General features: G+C 42.3%; 2 protein-coding genes across 4 annotated transcripts; one reads left to right on the top strand and one right to left on the bottom strand.

Moving 5' to 3' along the window:
* Positions 1–708: 708 nt before the first annotated feature.
* Positions 709–9,185, bottom strand: LOC129827594 (E3 ubiquitin-protein transferase MAEA). Its single transcript, XM_055888577.1, has 9 exons — positions 9,078–9,185; positions 4,192–4,374; positions 3,701–3,904; positions 3,391–3,513; positions 3,222–3,298; positions 3,002–3,110; positions 2,757–2,890; positions 2,289–2,484; positions 709–2,206 (listed from the first exon to the last, which is right to left on the bottom strand). The coding sequence occupies exons 1-9, from the start codon at positions 9,150–9,152 to the stop codon at positions 2,111–2,113; spliced, it is 1,197 nt and encodes a 398-aa protein (XP_055744552.1). The 5' UTR covers positions 9,153–9,185; the 3' UTR covers positions 709–2,110.
* Positions 7,685–26,675, top strand: LOC129827592 (C-terminal-binding protein 1). Of its 3 annotated transcripts, XM_055888576.1 has the most exons (10): positions 7,685–7,830; positions 11,481–11,512; positions 17,767–17,921; positions 19,961–20,105; positions 21,800–22,006; positions 22,554–22,768; positions 22,952–23,082; positions 23,188–23,315; positions 23,440–23,554; positions 25,487–26,675. In XM_055888576.1, exons 3-10 carry the CDS (start codon positions 17,784–17,786, stop codon positions 25,671–25,673), a joined length of 1,266 nt encoding a protein of 421 aa, XP_055744551.1. In that variant the 5' UTR covers positions 7,685–7,830; positions 11,481–11,512; positions 17,767–17,783; the 3' UTR covers positions 25,674–26,675. The 3 variants fall into 3 exon arrangements, with proteins under 3 accessions (XP_055744551.1, XP_055744550.1, XP_055744548.1); XM_055888575.1 differs by lacking the exons at positions 7,685–7,830; positions 11,481–11,512 and adding an exon at positions 11,893–11,994; XM_055888573.1 differs by lacking the exons at positions 7,685–7,830; positions 11,481–11,512 and adding an exon at positions 14,834–15,181.
* Positions 26,676–27,559: the final 884 nt, after the last annotated feature.

The following is a 27,559-nucleotide window of genomic DNA, read 5'->3' on the forward strand; positions in this document are numbered from 1 at the left end:
CACTTGTAGGCGATGTGATGGCGACGTTGACTTCGATATACTTGATTTGACGAAAATGAAAACGTGTCAGTTTGTATTACTCCAACCACGTGAAAGTGACAATGTTCAACTACTTACGATATTGGATCGAGTCTAGGTTTTGCTTTAGATTGAGAGAAAATGGACAAATAAGGAAGAATTTCCCACTTTCTCTCATTGACTTCTCAAAACCCAAACTCTGGCTTGGTCTGTTTAGCAAGCGTTCACGGATGTCTCGCGATGTTGCGCCTCTGGATTTAGAAGGTCTATAACACGTTTTGGAACGTTCAGATAGAAATGTGTTATGTAGAACAAACATGCCTCTATACAAGAAATCCTGTAGGCTCTAATTATGGCATTACTATCTGCAACGTTCGAGAACGTTTTGGCAAATAAACATGTTCATCTTCAATCCTTAGTCTATTACTGTCAATGGTTCAACCCGTTGACATCTAAGTTTCCATGTGGTTCGTTAAACATAAACTGTCAACCCAATTGTCATAAATGACCATTCTTTAATAGTAGGAATATTAATACTATTAGGACAATCAATGTCAGTGTTCCATTCTCAGACTACATATATGCCATGGATCAAACCACTATTCATCACTCACTATCATATTCAGTCTGATAAAGTAGCACACCAATGTTTATGGAGATGTGTTGGGTGGAGAGAAAGAAAGACAGGAACCAATTTGAGTTCTTTTATCAGCAATCGTTTTTGAACAATCAATCTATCCTACCAATATAAACATGCATGCTCAGTTTCTAAATGGTCTCTCCACAATAACAATACTAAACAGTTCAGAAGCAACCAGCCAAGATGAAAAAAAAGGTGGGATTGATGGTAGGTACTGAAACATATGGTAAGATTACCCTTTGTAATCTCAAGGAACAATTTGGACCAACTGTAGCCCCTTGTGAAATCTGCAGCAATTTGTGTTAGTCATACAAAATGTCTTAAAAATCAGCACTAGATCATAAAAAATGAAGAGCAAAAAATATAATAATTATCCTCTTTAATTACAATGCACAATGTTAATCACTGAAAAATAGGAAACTAAAGATAGAATAATTGAGTATTTTGGATTGACTATATCAGAGTTGTATAACTAAATCAATATAAAAAGTGATGAATTAACCCATCCATTTGTGGGTGAGGAAACAATTATGCATCTCCAATCTTCACACACACAAACTAGGAAGACCACTGGTTATTACAAAACACTGGAAAAGATAAGTATTTTGTAAGCTCTATGCTGGACCACTTGTCAAGTCTTCTTCAGGTGGTGAGAAGACCTGGCATGTTCCCTTGCAAGAAAAATCCACTATGCTCCTCAAAAGTGTACAGAGTATACTGTAGGTCAGTGTACAAGGTTGCCATGAAGTACCTCAAGCAACAACAGTGTGCTTGTTCACACCTGATCAGTGGAAGGTCTATGGAGTTCTTAAAATGTTTCTCATTAACATTTTGAGACCTGAATCTGTACACAAATGATCAATTCTCTAGTATTTACAAGATCGAGTGTATCGTCCCAGATCTGCAATCACAGATTTCACAGGGGGACAAACACAAGATGACCAATTTCAAAGTATTTCTATTTATTCCCCCCCCCCCCCCCCCCAACATGGCTACATAGAAATGATGTAACTTGTGCGCATCATGAAATTAGTGCCATTATGTCACAAACACCAATGTGGTCAGCCTGTAAATCTGAAGTAAGTCTGGTTTAACTAAGGTAAAGGGCAGAAGCTCCTGTTATGATATTGGAGCAATACAGAGTTTTAACGTGCCACACTACCGATTGGACTCTAGGTTAAAATAAAAGTCAAAACATCAACACTTTAAAAACAAAAGTCTGTTAGTCAGTCTAATTTCACAAATCTGCCCAAGGTGATTTGGGAATATTCTCCATAGTGAGAGGCAGTTTTGGCAGGTCGAGGACGAGAGGTCGGTAGGTGGGCTGTGGGGTGATTTCGGCTCAGTCACATGGTGGAGCATTGCCATTGGGGCAGGGGCTAGAGGTTCTGCTGGGGGATCCACTGCACTCAGACTGGACCCGCTGGTCATAGTCAAGGTGTATCCATCACATCACATGATGTACACCTTCTCAGCTTGGGAGAAGCTGAAGACTTCTTTGGTTCTGGGGCAGATCACCTTGTCATCTTGACGAATGGATAGAAGAGACTAGAGGAAGGAGAAATGATTAACATGAATAATAACAATTACTCCATTGCAAAGATGAAATGTGTGGGATGTAGAGACTCACGTTGTATCCGTAAACATAGCCGTTGGGCAGCATCATGGGTGGGTTGTTCTCATTCATCACCTCCCCAGAGATTTTGCACACCAGACGGGAGTTGGCACAGTGTGCCATGGGTAGGGGCTGGGCCAGTTTGTTCAGGGACTTGCTGCACACGGGGCAGTCAGGGTTTTTAGAGGTGCCATCCTCCTTATAACACTGACTGCGAGCAGAAAGATTAAGGGCTAAAACTGTATCTTTCACTTTACATTCCAGTACTTAACAGCTGGAGGTCTTTGGCAGAACACATTGAGCCAAATATTTTGAAGACCTTGAATTTGATGTGCAGTTTTAGATAAGTAATTATAGAGACCTGGCCATCACAACCAAAAGGAGACAATGTGCATCACCAAAACAAGCAGATGACAGAGCACCACATGTTACTGGTTGAAACAGCTAAACTAAGGAGCACAGAGCGGTGACCAGAAAAGATACGGAGTTTTGATAGCAGACAGGCCAGCCTGGAGTGTGATGGTAAACACAGAGTTGTTGCCCAGCTGATGTAATCTGTAGTTGTCGTATCTGAACTGTTGGATCAGCATTTTCCAGCGGGCAGGGTCCAGGAGATCCTGTGAGGGTTGACGGACAAAGAGATGATCAGACCTGATCACAGGCCTACAGTATTTGACATACACAAAGGAATATGCACACTACAGGCTAGGGCATTACTATGGTATTACCTTATAAGGGGAGATATGGGTGTCTGAGGGGAACGCCAGCATACCCATCACCTGCCGCACCTCGTCCAGCTGACCCCCCTCTGCTTGGCTGAAGTGCTTCCGCGCATGTCTGTGAAAAACATGGATCATGATTGTTCTCATTTGAACTTTAAATATGTCTCAATGTTAACCTGAATATTTTATTACAGGATGTGCAATGTCAGCAGAAACGGTTTCCTACCTGACGGCGTCCATGCGCTTGTTCTGTCGGATGAGCTCGATAAACTCCTGGATTCGCAGACTAAACTCCAAACAGCTCTGGAAGGAGAAGCATCAATGAGTTAATATGTACATATAATGTACGAGACATCATGATCTACTAACAGACATGGCATAATCTCCTGCCTTACCTTCATCTTGCGGAGGCGTGATTTGTTGTCATGACACCAGGCCAAACAGGTGGCGGTTTCCTGTCGCTCTAGCGACTCCTCCACCTCTTTGGCTGTGAGGAACATCTCAATGTTGACCAGGTCCTGAAGGACAGGGAGAAAGAGGGGTCATGTGAAATAGAGACAGCACAGAAAATATAGTTCTCTAAACAATTACAATACTAGCAGCCATTGGAGATACTACCAAAGTATTTTACTGTAAAGGATAAGAAACTATAAATAGTATACACGTAATCTTGTATGCATATTGACGATGAGAAGTGGGACGCACCTCAATGCCACTTTGCCGTGCCAGTTTGACCGCTGTGTTGTAATAGCCACACCGCAGCAAGTGTTCTACCATCATGCGGTCCATTCGTTTCTTCTTCCAGACATTGACGCCCACTGGCTGGTCGCTGCTGTGTTCCTTCAGGTGTTCAATCCTCCGCTTACACAGCTTAGCACTCTCATCCTCCGCCTGGATGGACTCAGCAGCCTATCCAATATTGACATGTTCTATACTTACTGCATGTAGTACTTGAGCTCTGCTCTGCTGGATCCTCTTCATTTTACTGCTTTGATTAACTTATGTTGGTAAATCATTGTTTTGAAATCACTCAATAAACATGTACAAGATTTAACAAGTACTTAAGAAATTTGCAAACGTGAAGTTGGCTGAAATATTGGTAGCTAAACTATCTGGGGTTGATCGAGGAATACTGTAAATAAATATACAAATCTGCACAGCAACATTTCAATGCTAACTGTTCAGAGGGCAACTACCTTCCTCTTCAGGGCACTGAGCTTCTCCACCACCCCATCCAGAAGGGACACCACAGAATCCACCACTGGGAAACTGCTGAGGGTCTTCTCCAGCTCTGCCACCACCATGGTTACGTGACTCGTCTCCCGGTCAATGTTCTTCTGTGCAGCTCTGAAGCGCTTGTTCAGAGTTTCATATGGTACCTGTACATATGATCAATGCAAAAGCTACATGAGGTGGTTTCAGTCATCCATTTTGACCATTTAGGGTTCATTATTTGGCTGAAGTTTCCAAATATTTGATCCATAACCTCTAGTTGAGTGTACAAAACCTAATGAACATGTGCTTTTTCCTTGACAGACACGACCAGATGAAAACTACACTACACTATATATATATATATATACACACAGAAGTATGTGTACATCCCTTCAAATTAGTGGATTCGGCTATCTAAGCCACACCCGTTGCTGACAGGTGTATAAAGTCAAGCACACAGCCATGCAATCTTCAGGCATACATTCAACGTGGCAGAGTCATACGATACCACCTTTCAAACAAGTCAGTTCGTCAAATTTCTGCCCTGCTAGAGCTGCCTCGGTCAACTGTAAGTGCTGTTATAAATGGGTTTCCATGGCCGAGCAGCCGCACACAAGCCTAAGATCACCATGCACAATGCCAAGAATCAGCTGGAGTGGTGTAAAGCTTGCCGTCATTGGACTCTGGAGCTTTTGAAACGTGATCTCGTGGAGTAATATTTAACACTTCACCACTTGGCTGTCCGACATACAATTCTGAGTTTTGCGGATGCCAGGAGAAAGCTACCTGCCCCAATGCATAGTGCCTAGGGCTGTTGCGTTGACCGTATTACAGCCACACTGGCGGTCACGATTCATAATGGCAGTCAAATTCCACATGACCAATTAGTCACGGTAATTAGGCTTCTCCAAGCTCTGATGCTGCTGGTCATTAGTAGCCTACCAAACTTGCTAACGGCCTGGTACTCAGTACTCTATTGTCCCTCTAATCACCCCGTCATCAATGCAAATGTATTCGAAAATCGAATCAAAACACTTTTGCGCAACATTTCTATAGGCTATGCAATTGCGGGAGAAAACAGTGATGGCCGCTAATAAAAAGAGGTTCCCATCAGCTTTCTATAGGCTAGGTCTAGTATATTATGTCTCAACTTTCCTACTATTAAGAACATTGCTTATATTTACAACAGGAGTATAGCCTACCTGGCTGGCATGAAATAAACCACGGGGAAAAGCATCCTCCATTCTCTATTTAAGTGCATAGATGACAAGTATTTTTTTCCTGCTGCCCGTTTCGATACAGGTAAATAATAATGGTTTATTCTAAATCATAAATTTCACACATATATTATTTAGTATATGTAAAGACAAGATTAAATCAAGAATAGTCTAATGGGTGACAATATTAGCCTATCACTTGCGAATTATATATTATCACTTGTGAATGACGCCCAGCATAAGGAAAAATGCCTTTTTTTGCAACTTGTTCAAATCATAATCGCACACCTCATGTAGCCTAGCCCACAGGCCTATGTTTTAATAAGGTTTGTATCACAACTAAAGTGGCCAAATAACTTCTTAAAATTAAGCACATTAACCTGCTTTACAAGGGGTGTAGAGTCTAACTGGCATATATAAGCAGCATGTGAGTTTCACATTTGGGGAATATAATTTTCACCATTAAAAATGCACCTTTATAATAAAAGCATTACATGCATAATTGTATTTGCGGTCACTTTTGATAATGGTGTTTTCCGCTAATGGAATATTCGCGCTTATAGCCTACTACCACATGAAGAACTATCCTAATAGTTTATCAACATTTTAAGCTAAACGTTCTGATCTGTTGCGTTAGCCACATTGCATCAAAAAGTTTTTTTTGATGCTAGTGGTTGTATTCATTTGGGATCTATCGCATCCCACAACTGCCCCAGACTATGTTTGGAATATTTATTTCTTGCACAGAATAGGTCGACTTTAGTACTATGGGGGATAGTAGATTGACATAGGCTAGTGCTTTTGCTGTTTGTTAGGCCTACTCATCTTGTTGGCTGATAAAGTAAATGTGGTCAGTTCTTCCAATATCTTCAATATGCACCTCGGAATTGGATAAGGACGCGCGCAGTTGCGCCCCTGATGTTTCTGTCTTCACTTGCAGCCTGTGAGAAAGACCTGATCAGATGACTGAAACACTCAGGGAGAAGGGCACAACGCAGCAATCCGGGCCGCAGAGTATGCTATCTGTTTCTTCTGAAATAGACATTTTCTTCATATCATGCGTCTTTAGACCTGTCTAAAATAAATAATGGATTTATTGTGAAGGGGTAGGCTATATTACATGAATTTATTAAGACTTTTAAAAATGGCTTGTAGGCTATGTGTGGAAGCCAGGAGATGCTAAATGTGTTTATGTTAATTAACGGTCAATTTCCGTGAGACCGACAGTTATTTGCTTGACAATCACCGGCGGATGAAATTGTGTGACCACCACAGCCCAAATAGTGCCAACTGTAAAGGTCTGGGGCTGTTTTTCATGGTTCGGGATAGGCCCCTTAGTTTCAGTGAAGGGAAATCTTAACACTACAGCATACAATGACAATCTAGACGATTCTGTAATTCCAACTTTGTGGCAACAGTTTGGGGAAAGTCCTTTCCTGTTTCAGCATGACAATGCCCCTGTGCACAAAGCGAGGTCCATACAGAAATGGTTTGTCAAGATCGGTGAGGAAGAACTTGACTGGCCTGCACAGACCCTTGACCTCAACCCCATCGAATACCTTTGGGATGAATTGGTACGCCGACAGCGAGCCAGGCCTAATCGCAAAACATCAGTGCCCGATCTCACTAATGCTTTGTAGCTGAATGGAAGCAAATCCCCACAGCAATGTTCCAACATCTAGTGGAACGCCTTCCCAGAAGAGTGGAGGCTGTTATAGCCTAAAAGGGGGGACCAATTCCATATTAATGCCCATGGTTGTTTTGGAATGATGTTCGACAAGCAGGTGTCCACATACTTCTGGTCATGTGGTGTATGATCCCTTATTGATGTCACTTGTTAAATCCACTCAACTGTTTCCTGTGTTTATCAAGAATGGTCCACCACCCAAAGGACATCCAGCCAAGTCAACATGGACCAGCATCCCTGTGGAACACTTGACACCTTGTAGAGTCCATGCGTCGACAAATTGAGGGTGTTCTGATATGCAATATTAGGAAGGTGTATAACAGATTCCAACCAACCACCTAAGGCCTTAGTTTTGGGACATCTGGAGTCTATATTGGTTGGACTCCCTGAGTTGTGCATTGTTCTGGTGGCTGGCAATGGAAAATAACCCTACCACAATATAGCCGGCTTCACCAAATAAGCATTTCCTTTCAACAAAAGCATTTCTATAATCTCTAGGAACTCTATTTATCAGATGTAAAGTGGAATATGTCCCTCGCTATTAAATAAAAGTCTGAATCCAACTTTTGTCCTTACAGCACCGTATTCCCGTTGAGTTAGAAGGCTGCAATTAGACCACGCACTTCACGCGAGACTTCCTACAGCTAAATCTGGCGTGGGTCGGACAAAAGTTGGATTCAGACATTTATTTCATAGCACGAGTCAAATTACATCTGGTAAGTATAGTTCCTAGAGATTATACAAATGCTTTTGTTGAAAGTAAATGTTTCTTTGGTTAAGCAGGATATATTGTGGTAGGGTTATTTTCCGTTGCCACCCACTAGAATGATTCACAACTCAGGGGGTCCAACCAATACACAGACTCCCGACAGTGTGTCCCAAAGCTACTAAGGCCTCAACTCTGATATCAATCATCACAGTCCTATTATGCGAATTAACGTAACAACCATTCAAATGGCGTACAAGTACTCTTACAATCCCAATTTAATTAAACGAGTATTCAGGTAAAATGGCGACTAAGAAAGCAAACACACAGCCGTCTAGCAGCAGCCACATAACAATAAGTGTCGCAGTGTGATATGGCTGCAAATTCGATCTTCTCAGCCATATTGTCGAGGTAGTAATTTGAGGACACTGCGCTTGTTAGCTAGCTTTAAAAAACAACTAGCAATAGTTACTAACTAGTCCACTGACCATAAATACCATAATTATACAGTTCTAAACGATCAACTGACTAGCATTCATGTCGCTTTGGATTTGCGACTAAAATAGTTAGCTTGCATGCTAGCGACATCTGAATATTTTTGGTGACGCTGTACTTCACACAGCTGGTGAGGAACCATCCTTGTCATGGCATGTTGATTTCATAGGGACACAACACTAGCTAACAGCTAGCTATGGTGAATTTGGAAACAAACGTGAATAACTAGTTAGATTGATCTAAGCTAGAAATTTGTTAGCTTTGAAATCTGCGTCAGTGACAGAGGAAACGTATTCACACACGAGCTGGCAATCCAATTCCAAGTCATGTTAACGTTATCACGTGCAGTGTGATGAATTGCTGACTTCACACGCCACGGAATATGGACAGAGAACCAGCTAAAGCTAGCTAGCCGACACGACAGGTATCAGCTGGCTAGCAAGTTAGCATAAGATACGTGGCAAATGTGTATATCTTTTGCTAACCACGTTTGCGAATAACCACCAATCTTCTCGATAATTGACAATCAACTACTGGATTGGGATGTTGTATCTGACCAAGTATTTTCATAACCTCAATCTAACATTTGCCCCGTTGTTTTTGAACCAACTTGCCCCTGCCTGACGTCGTTAACGTTAGTTAGCTTGATAGCTAATGGCCAGCCAAATGATCGGAATTAGCGCATAGTTTGACAAATCTGAAGCTCATGCCTGCATCACGATCGGTTAGTCTTGATTTTCACTCAAATAAGCCATTTCAAACCTTCAAAGTGGGATACTCTTGAACCTTCAGCGCCATGGATAGTTGGGCAGCTGTCTCTTGCACCGCCATCTTCATTTGTGCATTTCTAGGATTTTACTTGCAGTGCAAAAAATACGTATGCTCACTATAGCCATCTAGTGTGCTGGTGTCGTCAGTAATACTATTTTGGGGGGGGATAGTGTGGAGAAAAATGTCTGATAGAGGGTGATACTATCCCCAAAAAGTCTGTTTAATGAAATTGGGCCCAAGCAAGCTTCATTTTTAAACTTATTTTCGAATACGTGGTTGTACATGCGGCAGGGGTTTTAAGAACAACTGCGAGGTCAGCGAGAGGTGAGAGAGATATCTGTTGGTGGCTTACATGAATGACACTGTTGACAAAACACAAGCCTAGTAGGTACAATCTAAGATATCTTGATGTTAAATGGTCATTTCAAAATGCCTTTAAAGTTGCTCAAGATTTATTAAGTAAGTGAAGTCATATATTTTTATTGAATAATGGGCTTTACATGATCTGTAAGTCATGAACTGAAGCTCAAATGTTATTTGTCTAACAGTGAAATGCTTTGTAAACAACAGGTGTAAACTAACAGTGAAATGCTTACTTACAGGTCCTTTTCCAACAATGCAGAGTTAAAAATAAAAAACAGAAATACCTTATTTACATAAGTATTCAGACCCTTTGCTATGAGACTCAAAATTAAGCTCAAGTGCATCCTGTTTCCATTGATCATCCTTGAGATGTTTCTACAACTTGATTGTAGTCCATCTGTGGTAAATTCAATTGATTGGACATGATTTGGAAAGTCTCACACCAGTCTATATAAGGTCCCACAGTTGACAGTCCATGTCAGAGAAAAAAACAAGCCATGATGTTGAATAAATTGTCCGTAAAGCACAGAGACAGGATTGTGTGGAGCCACAGATCTGGGGAAGGGTACAAAACAGATTAAGTTTGGAACCACCAAGACTCTTCCTAGAGCTGGCCGCACAGCCAAACCGAGCAAATAGGGGAGAAAGGCCTTGGTCAGGGAGGTGACCAAGAACCCAATGGTCACTCTGACAGAGCTCCAGAGTTCCTCTGTGGAGATGGGAGAACCTTCCAGAAGGACAACCATCTCTGCAGCACTCCACCAATCAGGCCTTTATGGTAGAGTGGCCAGATGAAAGCCACTCCTCAGTAAAAGGCTCGCTTGGAGTTTGCCAAAAGGCACCTAAAGGACTTTCAGACCATGAGAAACAAGATTCTCTGGTTTGATGAAACCAAGACTGAACTCTTTGGCCTGAATGCCAAGCGTCATGTCTGGAGGAAACCTGGCACCATCCCTAAGGTGAAGCATGGTAGTGGCAGCATCATGCTGTGGGAATGTTTTTCAGTAGCAGGAACTGGGAGACTAGTCAGGGTTGAGGGAAAGATGAATGGATCAAAGTAGAGCAAGATCCTTGATGAAAACCTGCTCCAGTGCGCTCAGGACCTCAGACTGGGGTGAAGGTTCACCTTCCAACAGGACAACGACCCTAAGCACACAGCCAAGACAACGCAGAAGTGGCTTTGGGACAAGTGTCTGAATGTCCTTGAGTGGCCCAGACAGAGCCTGGACTTGAACCCGATCGAACATCTCTGGAGAGACCTGAAAATAGCTGTGCAGCGCCACTCCCCATCCAACCTGACAGAGCTTAGAGGATCTGCAGAGAAGAATGGGAGAAACTCCCCGAATACAGGTGTGCCAAGCTTGTAGCGTCATACCCAAGAAGACTCGAGGCTGTAATCGCTGCCGAAGGTGCTTCAACAAAGTACTGAGTAAAGGGTCTGAAAATGTATGTAAATACAATATTTCAGTTCTTTAAAAAAAATATACATTTGCAAAGAAAACAAAAACAGTTTTTTCTTTGTCATTATGGGGTCTTGTGTGCAGATTGATGAAAGGGAAAAAACAACATAACCAATTTTAGAATAAGACTGTAACATAACATAATGTGGAAAAAGTCAAGGGGTCTGAATACTTTCTGAATGCACTGTAAGTATGTGTGGGTAGAGTCCAGTGTAGTGTATGTGCATGAAAGTTAGTGTAAAAAAGGGTCAATGCAGGTAGTCCAGAGTGGCCATTTGATTAGCTATTTAGGAGTCTTATGGCTTGGGGGTAGAAGCTGTACAGGGTCTTGTTGGTTGCAGACTTAGTGCACTGGTACCGCTTGCCATGCGGGAGCAGAGAAAACAGTCTATGGCTTGGGTGGCTGGAGTTTTGGACAATTTTTCCAAGCTGTCCTTCTCAGAACCTATTATCAATGATGATCACAATCCACTCAGACTCAGTTTGTTTGCACTATGCCATTCTTTCTCAGTGATACAATCACATGACAATGGCAACAGATGCTGATGATCAGAAATCATTTATTTTCCAGAGCTAAAAAGAAGACCAAATCTACCTGAACATGTAAGTATATGTAATTGGTTTCAATGGCAAATCTATAAAGATACACATTACTTTAAGCAGTGCACTGTCAATGTCTAAAGATATAAGAATTAACAGTAGACCACCTCCTTATGTATATGATCTATGTTTTGAATGTGCATAAAACATCATGAAGAATTCCTTTCGGCAAAAGGTTCTATTGTCTGATCCAACGTGCCATTTGAAAAATATTTCACTCAGCCATTACTGACTCTTACACCCTCTCCCTTTTCTCTTTCCCCCTCCCCCTCTCTCCACTGCATGCTCAGATTTATTTTCCTGTAGGAGCCCTCCCCCAAGCCTGTCTAGTTGAGTAATGATCCATATTGTGATTGGCTACTATCCAGAGGCAGCCAACCTTGATTGGCTGTCACATAGCTCCTATGATTGGCCAATGCTCTGCCGCATGTTTTAGCAAGCACAAGCACAGTCTGGATTTGAGACACAGAAGAGGGTGATGCAAGGTTTGTGATCGTCCACCCCCATGTTGTGGTTCCTTTGTGCCGTGTGTGGTTGTCCAGGTCACTAGGTCAGGATACAGGGCAGCGTTGTGTTCACTCAGCGAGGGGGAGTATGCTGAGTGGCACTGAGAGGGGAGGGGCATAGGGGGGAAGTATGGAGATAAGAAGTTGTAGATACTGTAGTATGGTGTTTTTGTGTGTTTATCAGTGGTCTAATACTTTGAACTGTATTGTGATGCCATTCCCAGCCCTCTTTACTGAGAGATAATGTGTGTGTGTGTGTGGGAGATTTTTCGGTGTTATTACTAGGAGTCAGTAGTGCATTTTACACTGATACGCCTGTGCTTTTTCAAGAACAAGGAGCAAAGAATTTTGAAGCAATCAACACTGAGTCCTACACCACAGGTTTCTGATTTTCCACACACCTTTTAAATTCTCCTAATTGAAAAGATAGGTCTGTTGGACCCCCCCCCCCCCCCCCAATTCAATTCAAAGGGCTTTATTGACTCTCTCTCTCTCTCTCTCTCTCTCTCAGAAAAGCATAACCAATCCAATTATTCATTTGGCTAGTTCCACAAATATAACCAGCATCTGCTATTTACAGTATACCATTCACATAGGTCCGTTGCAACTTAAAAGACGACATTAGACTTGCTGTCAGTTATCAAACTAAATGTGGCCAGTGCTTTGGTTGGCCTGTGCATCTCTCTGGTTGTTGGTGGAATCCGATGTGAAGGTGCAGAACCATTAGCTACGCTGCAGTGAGTGCTGGGGAGATGGCTGCAGTCTGTGCTCAGACCATTGGTTCAGACAGTGTAATCTTTCTCTGGGGCATCTTCCTCTCCCCTCCTTTCCTCTGTCCTTCTCTCTTTACCCTTCACATCTTCTTCTCTCCCCTCTACTGCATGTCTTATTTCATGTACAGTTCTGTGATATAACAGTGGATGCCATATTGTCGTTCAAGATATTTGTGTTTGTGTTTTCTGTGTTCCGTATTCAATGAGTCACTGTTTCATGTGTTATGTGGCGGTTCCAGATTGTATCACACTCTGTGTTTATAGTCAGTTGTTGTTCCATTCTCTCCCAGCTCTGTTCGTGTTTAGATCTTACTTTGCTAAATGATCCACAAAGGAATATTTGTATCTGGGGCTATTTAATTGGCAGATGCAATGTGCCAACATGCCCGTACACTGAACTAAAATAGAAACGCAACAATTACAAAGACTTTACTGAGTTACAGTTCATATGAGGAAATTAGTACATTTTTCACATGACTGGGAATACAGGTTTGCACTGTTGGTCACAGATACCTTACGGCGAGCACGAAGAAGAGCTTCCCAGAGACTGGTTGTGCAAACCTATAGTGTAATCAGCAAACCCTATAGTGTAATCAGCAAACCCATCAGTTTCATCAGGGTGGCCGGTATCAGACGATCCTGCAAATGAAGAAGCCAGAGGTGGAGGTCCTGGGCTGGCATGGTTACATGTGCTCTGCGTTTGTGAGGCCGATAGGACCTACTGCCAAATTCTCTAAAACAACGTTGGAGGCGGAATATGGTAGAGAAATTAACATTCAATTATCTGGCAACAGCTCTGGTGGACATTCCTGCAGCCAGGATGCCAATTGCATGCTCCCTCTAAACTTGAGACATGTGTGGCATTGTGTTGTGTGACACAACTGCCCATTTTAGAGTGGCTTTTTTATTGTCCCCAGCACAAGTTGCAACTGTGTAATGATCATCCTGTTTATTCAGCTTCTTGATATGCCACACCTGTCAGGTGGATGGATTATCTTGGCAAAGGAGAAATGCTTACTAACAGGGATGTAACAAATTTGTGCACAACCTTTTGAGAGAAACAAGCTATTTGTGCGTATGAAACATTTCTGGGATATTTTAATTCAGCTCATATGAGTTATCTAGCCCTATGATACAGTGATGTAGCCTGGATGGGACACATATTAGAGGACATGCTGTGCTAGATCTGCTGGAATGAAGTCGCAAAACAAAAGTCTCCCACTTAAGTCTTTTCCACTCAAGCACAAGTGGAGATCTGTTTACATTCCAGCATTCACTTGTAAGAAGTTGTGCAGAAAAAAATACTTGCTTTGCAGTGGTCAGGTGAATAGATCTTTAAAAATGGCAACATAAGAACTATCACTGGCCAGGGTGTGAACCAGCGTAGAGAGCTTTGGGACACAGTATTTGTTTGATAATAGAATGTGCTATCAAATTAACCTTGTGTTGTATTTCCAAAAATCCAAAAGTATTTACCTCATTATTTTACCATAGAGACTCAGACTTTTGTGGCTCTGGATAATCACCGGTGACACACTGGAGCTGTCATTTAAATAAGAGTTTTTTGTGTTTGTTTGTCACATGTAGTTACTGACCATCTCAGGAGCATGAATTACACCTTAGGTACATCATGTACTGTACACACAGTAGAGTCATTAACAGTGAGCCAAGATATCTATGGTTTTAATCATATTTACTAAGAAACCATATGGTAACTTATTTCAAATATGTAATCACAATTGATAATTAAAGATGTGTAGGTTTTATAATGATTGTTTTAAATCTTAAACACAAACAAGTCAATCATGTCATTATTATGTTATTACACATCTTTGTGTTGAAATGCAGCAAATGTACACCATACACTGTAAATTGAAACTCAGCAAAGTTATCATGTATCACATTTTAATTTACACGTTTTATTTGAGGGCGTTTGTTTTTCTTCTGTTGGCTATAGCCTATCTTCTGTTATTGCATAACACTTTACATTTGGCCTTCTTTCGGAAAACAAAAGATACATTTCGTGTGGCCTTAGCTCCACCCCATTTCTTTTCTCATTTTCTTTCAGCCACCTCACTCACGCGGCTGCTTTCTCTCTCTCTCTCGATCTCCCACTCCCATAAATGCAGTGACACTTGCGTTCTGTGTGCACGCGCGTGTGACAGAGAGCGATAGTCGAAATAGAAAGTGAGGAAGGAAGGGAGAGTGAGGGAGCATAAGGGAAGTAAAAAAAGGGGGAGCATATGTATGTTTGTCACTGAGGGGGAAAAGGAAGAAGAACATTCAAGTATCCGCCATATGCTGTGGATTTATGATGTCTTGCTGAAGTGAATGTCCTTTTTTGGGGAAAAAGATGGGAAGCTCGCATTTGCTGAACAAAGGCTTGCCTTTAGGTAAACATTTACCTTTCCTTTTGTGCATGGGACCAAATGTTAACTGTGATTTGCGTTGTGTGGTGTGGACACAGATCTGTGTGTTCAGTGTGCTGTACAGTATTCTACCTTCCCCTCCCCCCCTCTTCCTTCCCTCCTCCCCTCTCTCTCTCTCTCTCTTTCTCTCTCCATTATCTTTCATCTCTCCCATTCAGCCACTTACAATACTGTAATAACTTGCTTTCCACTCCCGAATATGTTTCTGTTTAGCTGTTTTGGACCTGGTCAGAGGAGATGTGTGTGTGTGAGGGGGTTAGAGCCTTTCTGTGTTGATCCAGGGAACGATTTGCCTCCTGTGGTATGAAGGACAGTACCATTTCCCTCTAAAAATGTGAGGCAAGGACACACACAGCACATATTTCCTGTTCATTGTGCAGTGGGGAACGGTATTTCCAGTTCCGGCCTTGACTTGCTTCCTCATTTTTCTTTCAGGGGAGAAGGAAACTTTGATTCTAGAACAGTCTACTAGGGGAATACTTCAGGTTCAGGAAGTACAGAAAACAGCTTTGTAGGTGCTTAGTACTGATGCTGTTATTGTGAATACTTCCATGTTTTCATACTGGTGTCTGTTACTTGGACATTTTGTTTTCTTGTATTCACAACAGCAGCATATTGTCTACATTGGGGGTATTGTCTGATCTTCATGATTGATCTTTGTATGATTATTCATGTCTGGGCTCGTAGGAGTCTTTGATTCTGTGATCAAAGGATCGTGTCTTATCTCATTAAAATTGACACATCAATTCACCCCTGGGGTGCTCAAATTGGCCGAATTACCACAATACAAAGCTCACATATCATTATGGCCATGGAATGTCATGATAGTGGTGATAAAACATGCATTGTTTGTTCATTTTTTTTAATAGCATTTTTGTCATCTTTGAAGAACATGACTGAAAAATGTGTTGTAGACCAACCAGACGGGGCTTAGTGATCTGTGTACGTGAGAGAGTGCTTGTGTGATTGTTTGCCTGTGTGTGTGTGTGCACACGTGCGCTTGCGTGTGTATCGGTGTGTGTGTGTGTACTGGTAGCTGATGAGGGAGTGAGCTGAAGGAGAGGGGTGTGTCTACACTCCCCTGGCTCATCTTGGAGGGAGATCTCCTGTGGGAACAACAGTGGGTAGAGACGGTCACGCCATGTTTGTGCCAGATTGGCTCTGATCATAAATCACACAGCTCGAGCTGCTCACAGGTGCACTATTTTCCCTCTCCCTATGGTGGTTACAGTTACAATGCTACCTTTAATATGAATGCAAATATAGATTTTATTGTGCTGTATTGAAACCGAATGGGCTGATTCCTGGCATGCTCACTGTAAAAAAATGGTCTAATAAATAAAATAGAGCTATGTTTGAAGCATTTCACATGTGCATGTTAGAGGACAGCTCTGATATCCTTGTAGAACACAACTGGGGCTTTCTGAGGTGCTGACCTTATTTTCAGGAAGTAGCTTTGACTATGAGCATAGATGACTGTTCACTGTAGCAGACGGAAGAGGGACAATCCTTAGGCCACGAGAGACACTGTTTAGAATATTGGACCCAAGGGTCGTTCCTACTGATTCTCACAAGGTCATATTCTCCACTGGAATGAAAGATATCTTCTTCCAGTTAGAACGGAGTCTGTAAATGTGTCAGTAAAGTGATGATGTGGATCTTTTTCCATTCTCACTATTTCTCCCTGTTGATGTGTTCACATGAATCCCTTATTAGAGCAGGTGGAATACCATGTAGAACTGGTGCTCATATTTGGACTAATTCCAGTGTTAATCCAGAAGACTGAATTGTGTAGTAAAGTATACCACATCCCCTTGTTACTGTTATCTTCCAAAACAAGTGGATGTACAGTTAAAACACAGATTATTTGGGACAATGAGTAGCATCAGTGTAGAAAATGTGACATATTCTAACAATTTGATGCACAGAGGATTTCCTGTTGCATTATTCTGTGCGTGAACCATAGTGCAATTGACCCACACAGTTGCTCTTTAAATTGGTTTCTCACTGAAGTGGTTTAGTCATTTTATAGTTGATACGAGCATGGCAGTTGGTTAAATGTCATTTAAAGTTTAGTTACCACTCTCACTGTAATTTGAATGGCTAATTTGAGGAATTGCACCATCAGGGGGTGTTTCTCATTTAGTGACTCATTTTCTATGAAAGGCTAGCGTCTGCTCCCGGCTGCTTTTCAGAAACATGCATGAAGATGACCTATGACATTTTAAATGGATTTCCAGTCATGGATGCAATATTGACTTATTAAAAACCACAAATAATTCTGAAACCCAAATAAAGTAAGAGACCCCTTTTTGGATTTTTGTTTACTCGCATGGGAATCATTAACATACCAACTGGATTTGTGGTGGTTTTAGGTGGAAAATAGTAAGCAAGATCATAAACACAGCTGCAATTTGCCCACACTGCCATGTCATATCACAACCCGTACTGTAGACATACCTCTTTCCAGACTTCCTGTCTGTGAGCGGTCCTTAACAGTAGACTATGATGTCAAATATAGTATGTTTACCCATCCTCTCTGTCTACAGGCATCCGGCCCCCAATTATGAATGGGCCCATGCACCCCCGGCCCCTGGTGGCCCTGCTGGACGGGCGTGACTGCACCATAGAGATGCCCATCCTGAAAGACGTGGCCACTGTGGCCTTCTGTGATGCCCAGTCCACCCAGGAGATCCATGAGAAGGTCCTGCCATGCTCTACATGTTATCTGTCTGCTCAGCTTCATTTACATGCTACCAGTTTCAAGTTAATTCGACTTAAAAAAGATTCCCTGGCCTAAAAACAGTATTTGTTTACCATATTATATGCAAGACCCTGTGCTGTTAAACAAGTTTGTTCAAACACCGTAATCAACAATGTCCTAAAAACAATGACACAAACAACTAATTTACAATGACAGAAATAAGCCTGACAAGTATACATTTTTCAGTTAAAATAAATTGAATCCCCCTAATTAACAGAACAGTACAATAGACTTTTTTGATATCTTTTTTATTTTAATTTATGTTGCTTTTTGGTAGGCAGCCATTTGTAAATAAGAATTTGTTCTTAATTGACTTGCCTAGTTAAATAAAGGTGAAAAATAATATAATATAATAAGACTAGATTATATCCAGTGTTTCTCCCACCCAGCGCAACAAAGCAAAATTGAACATCAGAGGAAAATTGGCCATCCATACTTCCTGTAGTGCTGATTCCCAGTGTGTGTTTTCTCCTGCTCTGGTTCTGAATGTATGGCAGGCTGAATCTTTGAGCTCTCCCTGGCCCTGGAGAAACAGATGGCACCCACATTCTCTCCTCATTCCCTTTCACAGGCCCATAACCACCCAGCTCCTTGCCTAATTAAAAGATCCCCTTTCAGTTTAATTGAGCTACATGGTGGCTTTACACAGCGTATACAGGGAGAAGTGGCAGAGCGTATGGTACTAGCTGCAGTTGGGCTGATCATGAAATGAAACGTCAAACGTGGTGAGAATAGATGGGTTAACACTACAAGAGCCCAATGGAGAGCCCATGTCAAATCAAATCAAATTTATTTATATAGCTCTTCTTACATCAGCTGATATATCAAAGTGCTGTATAGAAACCCAGCCTAAAACCCCAAACAGCAAGCAATGCAGGTGTAGAAGCACGGTGGCTAGGAAAAACTCCCTAGAAAGGCCAAAACCTAGGAAGAAACCTAGAGAGGAACCTGGCTATGAGGGGTGACCAGTCCTCTTCTGGCTGTGCCGGGTGGAGATTATAACAGAACATGGCCAAGATGTTCAAATGTTCATAAATGACCAGCATGGTCAAATAATAGTAGGGCCTGTCAGGGCCTATGGAACAACGACACCGCTATGGTTAATTAATTACTATGCATTCGGATGACACATTAGTTTAGTTATATTTCTCTTATTGAAGGGTGCTGTATAACTGTCCTCTGGTGTACTAAACCTCATAGCGTTGTGTTGGCAGGTACTGAACGAGGCTGTAGGAGCTCTGATGTACTAAACCTGAGAGTGTTGTGTTGGGAGGTACTGAATGAGGCTGTAGGAGCTCTGATGTACTAAACCTGAGAGCGTTGTGTTGGCAGGTACTGAACGAGGCTGTAGGAGTTCTGATGTACAAACCTGAGAGCGTTGTGTTGGCAGGTACTGAACGAGGCTGTAGGAGCTCTGATGTACTAAACCTGAGAGTGTTGTGTTGGGAGGTACTGAACGAGGCTGTAGGAGCTCTGATGTACTAAACCTGAGAGCGTTGTGTTGGCAGGTACTGAACGAGGCTGTAGGAGTTCTGATGTACAAACCTGAGAGCGTTGTGTTGGCAGGTACTGAACGAGGCTGTAGGAGCTCTGATGTACTAAACCTCATAGCGTTGTGTTGGCAGGTACTGAACTAGGCTGTAGGAGCTCTGATGTACTAAACCTCATAGCGTTGTGTTGGCAGGTACTGAACTAGGCTGTAGGAGCTCTGATGTACTAAACCTGAGAGCGTTGTGTTGGCAGGTACTGAACTAGGCTGTAGGAGCTCTGATGTACTAAACCTCATAGCGTTGTGTTGGCAGGTACTGAACTAGGCTGTAGGAGCTCTGATGTACTAAACCTCATAGCGTTGTGTTGGCAGGTACTGAACTAGGCTGTAGGAGCTCTGATGTACTAAACCTCATAGCGTTGTGTTGGCAGGTACTGAACTAGGCTGTAGGAGCTCTGATGTACTAAACCTGAGAGCGTTGTGTTGGCAGGTACTGAACGAGGCTGTAGGAGCTCTGGTGTACCACACCATCACACTAATGAGGGAGGACCTTGACAAATTCAAGGCACTGCGGATCATTGTCCGCATAGGCAGCGGCTTTGACAACATCGATATCAAGTCGGCTGGAGATTTAGGTGAGATCCTGCTGTGCTCTTTCTCAACTTGATACGGATGTCCACCTAAAGACTTACAGGCTGTGAACTGGTCACTAGGTCAAATCTTCTATTATTTTCTGCATGTTATGATATTCCATTTAAATAAAGTGCAATTGCTTAGATCTACATAATAAAAAAAGTTTTTTTTTTGATACAGTAACAGTCAAAAGTTTGGACACATACTCATTCAATAGTTTTTATTTATTTTTATTAGTTTCTACATTGTAGAATAATAGTGAAGACATCAAAACTATGAAATAACACATGAAATCATGTAGTAACCAAAAAAGATTGAGACACCCGTTGCCTTGATGACAGCTTTGCACATGCTTGGCATTCTCTCAACCAGCTTCATGAGGTAGTCACCTGGAATGGATTTCAGTTAACAGGTGTGCCTTGTTAAAAGTACATTTGTGTAATTTCTTTCCTTCTTAATGCATTTGAGCCAATCAGTTGTGTTGTGGCAAGGTAGTGGTGGTATACAGAAGATTATGGCAAGAACAGCTCAAATAAGCAATGAGAAACGACATGAAGATCAGTAAATCCGGAAAATTTCAAGTACTTTGAAAGTTGCTTCAAGTGCAGTTGCAAAAACCATCAAGTGCTATGATGAAACTGGCTCATGAGGACCGCCACAGGACAGGAAGACCCAGAGTTACCTCTGCTGCAGAGGATAAGTTCCTTAGCCACCAGCCTCATAAATTGCAGCCCAAATAAATGCTTCACATAGTTCAAGTAACAGACACATCTCAACATTAACTGCTCAGAGGAGACTGCGTGAATCAGGCCTTCGTGGTCGAATTACTGAAAAGAAACCACTACTAAAGGACATCAATAAGAAGAAGACTTGCTTGGACCAAGAGCAATGGACATTAAACCAGTGGAAATGTGTCCTTTTGGTCTGATGAGTCCAAATTTGAGATTTTTGGTTCCAACCCCCGTGTCTTTGTGAGACGCAGAGTAGGTGAACGGATGATCTCTGCATGTGTGGTTCCCACCGTGAACCATGGAGGAGGTGGTGTGATGGTGCTTTGCTGGTGACACTGTCTGATTTGTTTAGAATGAATTCAAGGCACACTTAAACAGCATGGCTACCACAGCATTCTGCAGCGATACGCCATCCCATCTGGTTTGCTCTTAGTCCCACTATCAGACCCAAAACACACCTCAAGGCTGTGTAAGGGCTATTTGACTAAAAAGGAGAGTGATGGAGTGCTGCATCAGATGACCTGGCCTCCACAATCACCCGACCTCAACCCAATTGAGATGGTTTGGGAGGAGTTGGACCGCAGAGTGAAGGAAAATCAGCCAAGTGCTCAACATATGTGGGAACTCCTTTTAAGACTGTTGGAAAAGCATTCCAGGTGTTGCTGGTTGAGAGAATGCCAAGAGTATGCAAAGCTGTCATCAAGGCAAAGGGTGGCTCTTTATAATCCCTTCATAAAATAAATATATTTTGATTTGTTTAAAAACATTTTGGTTTACTACATGATTCCATATGTGTTATTTCATAGTTTTTATATCTTCACTATTATTCTACTGTGTAGAAACTAGTAAAAAATAAAGAAAAACACTTGAATGAGTAGGTGTGTTGTAACTTTTGACTGGTACTGTAGGTCTATACCCACCTTACATTAGGAGAAGCTGTTTACATTCGTCCTGTCCTCCAATAGGGATAGCAGTGTGTAACATGCCAGCAGCATCGGTGGAGGAGACAGCGGACTCTACACTGTGTCACATCCTTAACCTGTACAGACGGACCACGTGGCTCCACCAGGCGCTGCGAGAGGGCACCCGGGTCCAGAGTGTGGAGCAGATCAGGGAGGTGGCGTCTGGGGCGGCGCGGATCCGTGGGGAGACACTTGGCATCATCGGCCTCGGTTAGTGTGAGATATTACTGTACAATGTTATATTATAGATGTAGGATCTTAATTTGATCACCCTGTTGCATGATAATTTTCCTCCAATGCAGGACATTTAAAACTTGTAGTGTATTTGAGGTTTAAAAAGGCTTTCCTCGTTGACATTTCAGACTTGATTTTCCCTAACGAAAAATGTATCAACCCCTACAAACATTTCCATTAATTATAATCCACATAATAATTCACATTTCTTGTTGCTGTGTGATTATTTTCCTGCTGTAGTAAACTGGCTCAAATTAAGATCCTGCACCTGTACATTGTATTTCACTGCCCAACTGGCTGTTAGCTGAAGATAACATTGTCGGTATAATGAATAGGAAATGGTTGTTTAAATATGGGCTTGTTTAGTAGAGTTCGATGGCTTTTCTGTATCCCATTTTGAGCTGTGATTTGTTACAAAACAGGCATAGTGAATGTGTAAGGAATTCATCTTTATTGTATCTCTTTGCTGTAACTATTTACTTGTCTGGTTATTACTCAAATGTCTGTTTTTGTCTGTCCTCAGGTCGTGTTGGCCAGGCTGTAGCACTGAGAGCCAAAGCCTTTGGGTTTAATGTGATATTCTACGACCCGTACCTGTCTGACGGGGTGGAGCGAGCCCTGGGTCTGCAGCGCGTCAACACCCTCCAGGACCTGCTCTTCCACAGCGACTGTGTCACCCTCCACTGCAGCCTCAACGAGCACAACCACCACCTCATCAACGACTTTACCATCAAACAGGTGGGGGCCGTGACACGCACATGTACGTACACAGACAGAAATATATCGACACTCACGCACAGAAGCCTACTGGGTCCATATCACTGCACCGGGGGATTATTAAATCTACTAAGAAGACCAATGTAGCATGTCCTTTACAGTTGTGTCCTGCACGGTCTACATATTTTATATGGTGTGTTGTAGATGCGCCAGGGTGCGTTCCTGGTTAACACGGCCCGAGGGGGGCTGGTGGAGGAGAAAGCCCTGGCACAGGCCCTGAAAGAGGGGAGGATCCGAGGGGCGGCCCTGGACGTCCACGAGACAGAGCCCTTCAGGTGAGCTAACTTTAAATTCTTCTACTGTTTTCATTCTACTGATATTTATATGACACTGTGTTTAAGTGATGTTAACAATACATTCCCATGTTTCTTCTGTCTCAGTTTCAACCAGGGCCCTCTGAAAGATGCTCCAAACCTCATCTGTACTCCCCACGCTGCCTGGTACAGTGAACAGGCTTCTATTGAGATGAGAGAGGAGGCAGCCAGGGAGATCCGCCGAGCCATTTCAGGTAACACCATTACACTAAGCATGGGTATTCTCGGGTGGATTCTTGTGTCAGGCACCCCTCTCTAATAATAACAACTCCCCAATAAGCACATTGTGCTTCATCTGTGACTGTTTCCTGCTTCCAGGTCGTATTCCAGACAGCCTGAAGAACTGTGTGAATAAAGAGTTCCTAAGCCAGACTAGTCACTGGGCCAGTATGACCCCTGCTGTCAGTCACCCTGAGGTCAATGGGGCATACAGGTAATACAGTGGGGCAAAAAAGTATTTAGTCAGCCACCAATTGTGCAAGTTCTCCCACTTAAAAAGATGAGAGAGGCCTGTAATTTTCATCATAGGTACACTTCAACTATGACAGACAAAATGAGGGAAAAAAATCCAGAAAATCACATTGTAGGATTTTTAATGAATTTATTTGCAAATTATGGTGGAAAATAAGTATTTGGTCAATAACAAAAGTTTATCTCAATACTTTGTTATATACCCTTTGTTGGCAATGACAGAGGTCAAACGTTTTCTGTAAGTCTTCACAAGGTTTTCACACACTGTTGCTGGTATTTTGGCCCATTCCTCCATGCAGATCTCCTCTAGAGCAGTGATGTTTTGGGGCTGTTGCTGGGCAACACAGACTCAACTCCCTCCAAATATTTTCTATGGGGTTGAGATCTGGAGACTGGCTAGGCCACTCCAGGACCTTGAAATGCTTCTTACGAAGCCACTCCTTCGTTGCCCGGGCGGTGTGTTTGGGGTCATTGTCATGCTGAAAGACCCAGCCACGTTTCATCTTCAATGCCCTTGCTGATGGAAGGAGGTTTTCACTCAAAATCTCACGATACATGGCCCCATTCATTCTTTCCTTTACACGGATCATTAGGTCTGGTCCCTTTGCAGAAAAACAGCCCCAAAGCATGATGTTTCCACCCCCATGCTTCACAGTAGGTATGGTGTTCTTTGGATGCAACTCAGCATTCTTTGTCCTCCAAACACGACGAGTTGAGTTTTTACCGAAAAGTTATATTTTGATTTCATCTGACCATATGACATTCTCCCAATCTTCTTCTTCTGGATCATCCAAATTCTCTCTAGCAAACTTCAGACGGGCCTGGACATGTACTGGCTTAAGCAGGGGGACACATCTGGCACTGCAGGATTTGAGTCCCTGGCGGCGTAGTGTGTTACTGATGGTAGGCTTTGTTACTTTGGTCCCAGCTCTCTGCAGGTCCTTCACTAGGTCCCCCCGTGTGGTTCTGGGATTTTTGCTCACCGTTCCGTGTAAAGGAAAGAATGAATGGGGCCATGTATTGTGAGATTTTGAGTGAAAACCTCCTTCCATCAGCAAGGGCATTGAAGATGAAACGTGGCTGGGTCTTTCAGCATGACAATGACCCCAAACACACCGCCCGGGCAACGAAGGAGTGGCTTCGTAAGAAGCATTTCAAGGTCCCGGAGTGGCCTTGTGATCATTTTGACCCCACGGGGTGAGATCTTGCGTGGAGCCCCAGATCGAGGGAGATTATCAGTGGTCTTGTATGTCTTCCATTTCCTAATAATTGCTCCCACAGTTGATTTCTTCAAACCAAGCTGCTTACCTATTGCAGATTCAGTCTTCCCAGCCTGGTGCAGGTCTACAATTTTGTTTCTGGTGTCGTTTGACAGCTCTTTGGTCTTGGCCATAGTGGAGTTTGGAGTGTGACTGTTTGAGGTTGTGGACAGGTGTATTTTATACTGATAACAAGTTCAAACAGGTGCCATTAATACAGGTAACGAGTGGAGGACAGAGGAGCCTCTTAAAGAAGAAGTTACAGATCTGTGAGAGCCAGAAATCTTGCTTGTTTGTAGGTGACCAAATACTTATTTTCCACCATAATTTGCAAATAAATTCATTAAAAATCATACAATGTGATTTTCTGGATTTTTTTTTCGTCATTTTGTCTGTCATAGTTGAAGTGTACCTATGATGAAAATTACAGGCTTCTCTCATCTTTTTAAGTGGGAGAACTTGCACAATTGGTGGCTGACTAAATACTTTTTTGCCCCACTGATACATCCACTGTTGGTACAGAATAACATGTAGATACAGGCACTGTATGCATATTTTGCTACAGGCCAAAATAAGATGTTGGATGTTATTTGCGGATGCTGGTGACTCATTTTCTGGGCATCCTCCCCTCCCAGATACCCTCCTGGTGTTGTGAGTTTGGCCTCTGGGGGGCTCCCTCCGCCTGTAGAGGGGATCGTTCCTAGTGCCGTGCCCATCGCACATAGCCTGTCCAGCACCGCCCACCCCCCTCGCGCCCCCTCGCCAGGCCAGCCAGGCAAAGCGGAGTTGGACAGAGATCAACACCCCAACGACCAGTTGTAGCCCCGCCCCACAGAGCTCTCTGTCCAACCATAGAACTCTCCTGGTCTTCATCACCCCAAAGAGGAATGGAACTGAAGCATCATGTGTTCTAAACAGCTGCCATGAAACAGACAGACTCACAGAGGTCCATTACAGTTCATCTGGTCCAACCATAGTGGAGTCGGTCGTCTTTTTGAAACTTTTTTTTGTGTAGAAAAAAAATCGAATAATATTGTGGATTCGAAAAGAGAAAAATATCCTTTAAAGCCAATCCTACTGTTTAGACTATAGTTTGTCCAAGTAACGTGGGCGAATGTCTGTTTTTGTGTCCTATGGGTTCTTGTTAAAGCAGAAGTAGTTGATTATAACATGATTGTAACTGTTTGTGTACAGTTTTTAGAAATATGAAAACAATTATTTGTAGTGCAGTCTAAAAGAAAAACAAGGTTGAAAACTAACCAACTGATTTTAAAAAGACAATAGAATATTTGTTTTATATGTTTCCCAACAAGCCCCAAAAGAGGCAGCTTTTGCACAGGTTCTCAGGAAATGGAGTTTCCCTAGTTCTTTTTCTTCTACACCACATAGTGCTTTGTTTTTCTACCCGCCTGCCTCTGGTCTATATTAGCAAAAATACTTTAAGTTCCATTTGTTCTTTCAGTTTAAGGGGCATGTTGTTCTGTAGTCTTCAGCCTCTGTATAAATGTTAAAACTGTGCATTTTGGGAGAGAAGACCCCCCTGTCTTGTGCATACCTGACGTACTGCTTGCCTGTGTCAGTGTGACTTGATTGTAACGTGTCTGAGAAGAGAAGCAGCTCCCAGCTGCACAATTAGTAGCAGACATACATTGCCTCTCTTCTGGTGAAGTAGTAGGTTAGCAATATACAGTATACATACTATATATTATAAATATCATTATTTTTGGTTAATCAATATCCAAAAAGAGATGTTTGTGACTGTATGCATTTGTATGAATTATTTTAAAAATAAAATAAAAGTCCCTGTTGAAAGGTCAAATGTTATTTCTTTGTCCGTTGGCATTCTGTCCAAGTTCTGATATGATTAGTCTTGTGTGCCAGGCTTCTAGGCTCTCCTATACAGTGTGATTAGATTACTAAAATTAGATATGACAGGCTTTTTCAAATAGGAGGAAAATGGATGCATTACCAAATACCTCCACTAGATGGGACAGTAGACACAAGGTTCAAGGCTATTGTAACTGTCTGAATTTCCACTACATTATTCTTATGATTTTCAATAAACAAATTTGGTCTCAAGGATACAGAAATAAAATCATATTCATCTTGCTTAAGGCATGTTGCATGAAAACCTCTGATCTTGATTAATTCCATGTGTATCTGTTGGAACGTAGAAAGATATGCACTGAATTATATTGAACAAAAATAGAAACGCAACGTTTTCAAAGACTTTACTGAGTTACAGTTCATATGTGGATCTATTGATTTCACATGACTGGGAATACTGATATGCATCGGTTGGTCACAGACACCATAAAAAAAAAGTAGGGGTGTGACCACCATTTGCCTCATGCGGCTCGCCACAGCTCCTTGGCATAGAGTTAATCAGGCTGTTGATTGTGGTCTGTGGAGTGTTGTCCCACTCCTCTTCAATGGCTGTGCGAAGTTGCTGGATATTGACGGGAACTGGAACACACTGTTGTACAAGTTGATCCAGAGCATCCCAAACATGCTCAATGGGTGACATGTCTGGTGAGTATGCAGGCCATGGAAGAACTGAGACATTTTCTTCCAGGAATTGTGTACAGATTCTTGCGACTTGCAGTGGTGTAAAGTACTTAAGTAAAAATACTTTAAAGTACTACTTAAGTAGTTTTTTTTGGTATCTATACTTTACTTTACTATTAATATTTTTGACAACTTTTACT

The sequence above is a fragment of the Salvelinus fontinalis genome, chromosome 29, assembly GCF_029448725.1.
Source record: "Salvelinus fontinalis isolate EN_2023a chromosome 29, ASM2944872v1, whole genome shotgun sequence".
NCBI classification, from domain to species: domain Eukaryota; kingdom Metazoa; phylum Chordata; class Actinopteri; order Salmoniformes; family Salmonidae; genus Salvelinus; species Salvelinus fontinalis.

What these genes read in the sequence shown, in the direction of transcription:
- LOC129827594 (XM_055888577.1), bottom strand. Translation starts at nt 9,152, where the DNA reads ATGAAGATGGCGGTGCAAGAGACAGCTGCCCAACTATCCATGGCGCTG. An exon ending in AAGAGTATCCCACTTTGAAG is followed by an intron (nt 4,375 to 9,077) that starts GTTTGAAATGGC and finishes TCATATGTACAG; the next exon opens with GTACCATATGAAACTCTGAA. An exon ending in AAGCGCATGGACGCCGTCAG is followed by an intron (nt 3,111 to 3,221) that starts GTAGGAAACCGT and finishes TGTTTTTCACAG; the next exon opens with ACATGCGCGGAAGCACTTCA.
- LOC129827592 (XM_055888573.1), top strand. Translation starts at nt 15,142, where the DNA reads ATGGGAAGCTCGCATTTGCTGAACAAAGGCTTGCCTTTAG. An exon ending in CCCAGGAGATCCATGAGAAG is followed by an intron (nt 17,922 to 19,960) that starts GTCCTGCCATGC and finishes TTGTGTTGGCAG; the next exon opens with GTACTGAACGAGGCTGTAGG. An exon ending in ACTTGGCATCATCGGCCTCG is followed by an intron (nt 22,007 to 22,553) that starts GTTAGTGTGAGA and finishes GTCTGTCCTCAG; the next exon opens with GTCGTGTTGGCCAGGCTGTA.